The sequence below is a fragment of the Salmo salar genome, chromosome 05 (assembly GCF_965601325.2).
Source record: "Salmo salar chromosome 05, fSalSal1, whole genome shotgun sequence".
NCBI classification, from domain to species: Eukaryota; Metazoa; Chordata; class Actinopteri; order Salmoniformes; family Salmonidae; genus Salmo; species Salmo salar.
Genome location: NC_138295.1, coordinates 42,588,116 through 42,594,496, shown reverse-complemented (window position 1 = coordinate 42,594,496; position 6,381 = coordinate 42,588,116). Strand labels below are relative to the sequence as shown.

At 46.9% G+C, this 6,381-nt stretch overlaps 1 protein-coding gene across 2 annotated transcripts in view; it reads right to left on the bottom strand.

Moving 5' to 3' along the window:
* Positions 1–186: 186 nt before the first annotated feature.
* Positions 187–6,381, bottom strand: part of LOC106604936 (protein FAM13B) — a 75,324-nt gene continuing 69,129 nt past the window's right edge. For both annotated transcript variants that reach the window (XM_014200084.3, XM_014200085.3), the window contains 4 exons: positions 5,656–5,861; positions 5,025–5,500; positions 4,375–4,476; positions 187–4,120 (listed from right to left, as the gene is read on the bottom strand). In XM_014200084.3, the coding sequence (XP_014055559.1) occupies positions 3,997–4,120; positions 4,375–4,476; positions 5,025–5,500; positions 5,656–5,861 (908 nt within the window). In that variant the 3' untranslated portion in view covers positions 187–3,996. The remainder of the gene's footprint in view (positions 4,121–4,374; positions 4,477–5,024; positions 5,501–5,655; positions 5,862–6,381) is intronic.

Sequence of the window (6,381 nt, the reverse complement as noted above, 5' to 3'; positions counted from 1 at the left end):
TTAATAATGGCATTCACCTGACTCAACAAACTGCAATCCACCTAGCTAGTTATTGCATGCATACTGGGCGATATTGGGTGCAGTGTACTTTGACATACATAAGCTATATTGACTTGTATTTCAATTGTGCATCTGGTTTAAGTAACCTTTCCCATTAGTTTGAAGACAACTTCAGCAGGAGGCATGTAAATTACAATATTTATTTTTATTTTATTATACATTATTACTGATTGTACTTTATTATAATGTGTAAATGAAGGAAAAACATTCACAAAAACATTTATAGATACATATATATAGATGTAAAACACAGCTCCACATATAGATAGGGAGGCTCTGGGAGCCAGTGGTTGATCGGCTAGTCAGTTGATGCAACCTGCCACCGGCTCCATGGGCCAGAAAAACAAACATGCGAGGGATGGCATGGGGCTGTGAACAGGGTCAGTGTACATCCTTATAGCCTGTGGGCTTCACATGATTTTTACCACTTGTTGCAGGCACAACACAAAATGAGAGTAAAAAAAGCCCTTCAATTTGACATGGACATAAATCGATCGACCAATTTCACATTTATTTTCTTTTAAAATAATAAAAAAAATCGGGAATGTTTGGTCCAAATATACCTCCATCATTGTCACCACATTGATAATCTCTTCTCATTTTGGTTAAAGCAGTGCCCCAGAAAACATAATGCTGACAACAAGTGGTAAAAATGCAGGTTTAGCAGACAGAAAACTGAGTCGCGTTGGAACTCTCACAGCAGTTAGTCAAGTGACAGTTTCATGGGTTGGCCTGCGAGGTAAAAAACAGCAAACCAAGTTAGTCCCATTAATAGATTAAACATTAATCAGCCGTATACTCAGAAAATGCACATAAAGGGTTAACAAGGCCCCACATTCCATTGATGCTAATTTATTGCTTCATTTTCATGGCACAAAAATAGAAACAATACAAGTCTTTGCCATGCAAGCCAACTACTGAGACTAGCTTATACAAAACAAAAACATAGCAGATTATTAGCCAATACAGAGGTACTACACTGTATAGATGTATTAGTGAGGGGTACATTTTTTTAAATACAAAATAATGTAATAAAAAAACAAAACACATTCTCAAGTTTGAACATCACAGAAATTGAAACAAGGGGCCAAATGTGTTAGAAATAATTTAAATTCTGACATTCATCCTTCAGATATAAGTAGTGCTTCTAAAACAAGGAACAAATTGACAAACAAAACAAGGGCTGCATTCTCAGAATGCTGTGCAAATAACTTCTAGAAACCTCCCCACACTGTCCACTCATGCATACACCACACCCTGCCAACTCAAACAAAGGTTACATGACTTGGTTTTGACCCAGTGAGGGACCAAGGCAAAACTCTTGGTTCAGCGCAAACATCCTTCAGGAAAAATTAGATTCCCTATATTCTGGGTGTGTTGGTCTGACTGACAATGTACTCCATTATTCCACCTCCTGAAGCAGATGCAGATCCTTACAGTTGGTGCCACTGATGGCGCCTTCCCATTCCCAACAAGGAAACAGCACTAATTCCCCTCCCCACCCTAATGTGCAGAGACATTTAGTCTACAACATCTCAAATGTTTTTTGTATTTTATTGCCAGGACTAGAACTAGTCAACTGGACAGACGAAGGGTCGTTTCTCCACTCTAAAGCTCCTGCTTGGTTTTGTCAAGTCCAGAGAGCTTCTGAAGGATAGTGATGTGATTCTGCCTCTGGGCTGACTGCTAGTTTAGCTAGGGGTCAAAGGCTAGGATCAATGACCTTTAAGGAGTGGCAGACAGCACTCCCGAGGCGGCATTACGCCGACAGACCAGACACACCTCATTCCAAATATGCATAACTTGGACTCTGTTTTTGTTGTATGTGACCTTTGTATTGAAGCCCAGAAGAGCTTTCGGGCTCTAGAGACATCAATAAGTTGACCCTTGACGTAAATTGTCTGTCAGGAGTCAAGGTGCTGTTGGTTCTGCTTGGCCGTGGTAAAGCCTTCTCAGAGCCCTGTGGTCAGACAACTCCCCAGGACCTGACAATGACCTGGCTCTACATTGCCTGGCCAAACACTCTGGCTCACTATGGGACATATCCCATAATGAATAATAGACTTAACCAACCAACCAACACCCAGCGACCTTAGCACCAGAGAAAACATGTATAGCAATAGCCTGACATTGTGTGACTCTAGATTGAAGGAATGTTGCTGTTTTGCAGTGGGTCAGTGATCGCTAACCAAGGACACGTTGAACTTTTGGTGCAACAACATACAGTAGCTAGATGTTGTGACAAGTGGTTACAAGCCAGGAAGTCAGCTGATCCTGTTCTCGGCTAGATTTGGGAACTTCCCTTTGAGACACCGTCCTGCGTACTAAGTGAAACCTTAGACGGAGACGCCTAGTTTACCTCACACTGGATATGGGATGCATGAGAACTCTTTTAGCTGGTGTTCACATTCCCCAGTGACTAAAAGGAGATTATGCCACGAGGACTGTTTTTCATCTTAACCTGGGCACAGGGCTGACCGGACCTCCAGACTGACTGGCAGCCAAATTGTGATAACTTATCTATGGCTGTCCTCAAGAAGCCGGATGGTCCGCCTGACCACTGTCCATCAGCACACACACCACTGGGGGTTAAATACTGGCTGTGTGGCCGTAGGGTGTTGGTCAACACACCTGGTTGTATAACTAGGCACCTGGGAGTGATAGGGAGTGTCTGTCTGCCATACTAAAAGGTGGTCACGGACTGTAGGACGGAACGCTAGGTTAAAGTCCATCGAACAGGGCTAGCATTGCCATATCACGCCCTAACATTGCCATATGCTGTATTTAGCATAATACTGATGAGGTCGAAACTACATTAGCTTTAATCTAACAACCCATCCACCCCCCCCCATTCTGGACACCTCGCACAAAGATCCACTCCGCAACTGAACTTTAACGCGTATAAAACAAAAATATATATATAGAAAATAAGTCAAGCTGTCTAGCTTTATTGCCAGAAAATGGAGACGGTTAAGGTACAGGAACACTAAGTGATACACCTAACTGGCTGTCCTGCCCACCTGGTGTGTGCCAAAACTCCTTTCAGTGACGACTGAAGATCCAAATATTTTTTTAAAACCTAAGAGAAAGGAACAGCACAACCAGTCCCAACTGATAAAACTCACTCAGTTTCCATAGTGGCAAAGGAAATAGAATAACACACAAACACAGTAAGTTTCTTTTCAAACCCAAGAAGGAATTACTCTTCATTCAAGAAAAATAACATACTGTAACATAGAAACATTTATGTGTACATATTGATTTACAAGAATACATACACAGTAATTACTTTTTCCCTCTCTCCCAAAAACTCACTCAGACGACACAAAAGCGTCCCAGTGTTGAAGGATGAAGATCGAGTTCGGCAACTGAATCCATGCGAGTCTGAATGTCTGAAACAGGATGGCCAGTCTCCTCGTTCCAAGGGAGGGAGAGTTCAGTTTGTTACGTCTAAACAGGTGGTCAGGTGACTAAAATGCGCTACAAAACAGAGCTCATGTCCTCTCCAATATGATTTCTCAGTATGAGAAACTACCGTACGTGAAAAGTTCGGGGGGGAAGCTACAACAAAAACAAAACTAATGAGGAAAGGGGGAACTCCTCCGAATGAAACTGACAGAAATAAGTAAAAAGGGGTGTGTTGAGTCTTGACTGGTGGAATGAAGATGTGACTCTTCTCCCTCAGAGTCCCCAGTGAGGACCCCTTGACTGTACATGAGCTGGCGGTGGTAGAAACAGATGAGTTGTGGTGGTGAGACAGCGGCGGGATATGGTGGCTGCCATGCCTTCCCTCAGGGGTGCAGGTAGTGGGATGGTTGATAAGGGATGGGGAGGAGTATGGGCCATGTAGGGGTGACATGTAAGGCCTGGGGTGAGGCGGTTGACCCTCATCTAGGTGGGATGAAGGGAGGGAAGCAGGGTGGCCGATCTCCCTCTCTAGATGGACTTGGAGGAGTCCTGCTTGCTGATGAGCACCTCCAGCAGACGCAGTTTGGCCTTGATCCGTTTATACTCTTTGTATTCATCCATCATGGGGAGCCTGTCCTCCTTCTGGACATTCCTGTAGAGGGAGAGCGAGAAGGTCTGAGACACCAGTTGGATATGGGCCCGTTTACTGCATCCCAAGGGGTTGCACAATCATCAACAAACAAGCAGTTGTTGTAAATAAGTTAGGCTCAAACAGGGCTCCTGTCTGAGACTACTCAACCAATCATCTCAAGCTCTTCCTCAGTCACCAAGACTGTTGTTGAGGCAGGTGCTGAAGCTTCAGCACCACTGTTTTGTAGGACTGTGTTTGTGTGCGTGTGTACCGACCTGCCGTTCTGCTGGTAGAACTCGTCTTCAAACTCGCGGATCGTCTTCCTCAGCTTCTTCTTCTCTGCCCGGGTCTTCCACAGCTGCTCCAGGAGTTCGGGCCTATGGGATACAGAAGGTCTACATTAGCGCACTAAGTGAGGGGCCTCATATCAAAATAGGAAGTCAGTGTGAGTTCAGGGACAGGAAATGACCTGGCAGTGGCCCTGCGTGGGCATGGAAGCAGGTCAAGCTGTGGACAGGGCATACCGAGACCAGATTACAGAGGTCAGGTTAGGTTAGGACCTTGGGTCATGGCACCTGAACCAGCCCTGCTGCCTGGGCTTAGAGCTGGCCTGGCAGCTCTCTCTGCTGCTTGCCCGGGGCTATGAGCTAGCTTACGCCCCTAACCAGATTACTGCTTTATCCTGCTTGAGCTCCTAAGACCAGCGACTGTAGTAGATATGAACCCCGTTCCAGGTGCTTTAAATAGACGTCAAATGACGGCCAGAGCCCATTTAACCTCAACGGCCGAACGCGTTTGTGTGGATGTTCAGTTGTGTTAATGTGTAGCAAACATGGCAGAGTTACACTGGTTACTGTATTAAGATTATTGATGAGGCTGTTGTGAATTGAGTGTAGTGGATGTTTGCGAGTGTGTCTGTGCTCACATGGACGAGGCATTGGAGCTGGACAGGCGCAGGTCCAGGGCCAGTTTCCCGGAGGTCTCCTCCATCTTGGGCCTGAGCAGGCTGTCTCTGTCTCTCTGGGAGCTGGTCTGGGGCTGGCACACTGGGTCTAGAGCCATGATCACCTCCGACCCTGAGCTCTGGACCTCCTCGGCTATAGCCTCTTCCTCGCCCTCCTCCTCCTCCTCCTCCTCCTCGATCTCGTCGCAGAAGTGGGCCGTCTCGCCCTCGATGATGGGCTGCAGGGTCTGGTTGCGTCTTTTGCTAGAGGGGGAAGCGATGATGGGGGTGATGCTGACGCGGGTGAGCATCTGCTTGACCAGACGGTAGCGGTCATACAGCGGTTTGACCACCAGCCTCTCCTCTCTGGTCACAGGTCGGCCGTGCAGTCCCTCGTAGTGCAGGAGGTTCTTCTGTAGGACCGTCTTCTCACACGACAGCTCCTCCTTGGTCATTTTCTACATGGAGAGAAAGGAAACATGCAATTGACACAATATCGATTGACGCTTGTAAATGTATGTCTGAGGACAGGACTCATTGGACTGTGTAGCTGTAGGGTTCTATTCCAAGTGTCTCTACAGCCTCTCTAAGACTGTATTTTCACCGGTCTCACCTTGATGTCCTCTGGCCAGCCGTCCTCCTCTCTCTTGCCCTTGACGCGGCGCTGGATGAGGTCCAGGGTCTCCTCTTTGGTGGGCCGGTGGCCCTTGGCTTCTTCAACAACCTCGTGGACTGCCAGGGTGGAACCAAAGCTCTTGGGCAAGGTGTTGCTTCGTGGCCGAGTCTGAGGAGTCAGCTCAGCCTCTTTGTGTTTGGCATCTGGGGGGGGGGGAGAGGAGAGACATGAGGGTGACTGAGGAACAGAGCGGTTAGTTTACACAGTTGAAAGTGGGCATGCAGGTGCTTGATGGGATGTTATTGCAGCTGCCACGAGTCCTCATGTCTGTCTGTCTGTCTGTCTGTCTGTCTGCCAGAGACCGAAAAAGGGGATAGCCCTGACGACCAACCACACACCCACACAAACATGCCAAACTACCCACTACTACAGGTCTGTCTGAAACCACAGGAGAGGATGGATGAGCAGCAAATGAAACAAACCAGTCTGTCTGCACGGAGGTATTTTTGCAATGTCATAAAAAGGCATGTTCTCAAGGACCATGTCCATTCAAGGAATCCAGCTTCCACACATTGGCTAGACTCCCACCCACAAAGATGCTCACCGCAGAATTCACACCCAAATGACAACACTACAGAGTACATGACATACTGCCAAACCCCTGAGACTGTGGGATATGCTTCTGTATGACCAGTGGAGCGCATCAAACAGATAGCGAGAGAA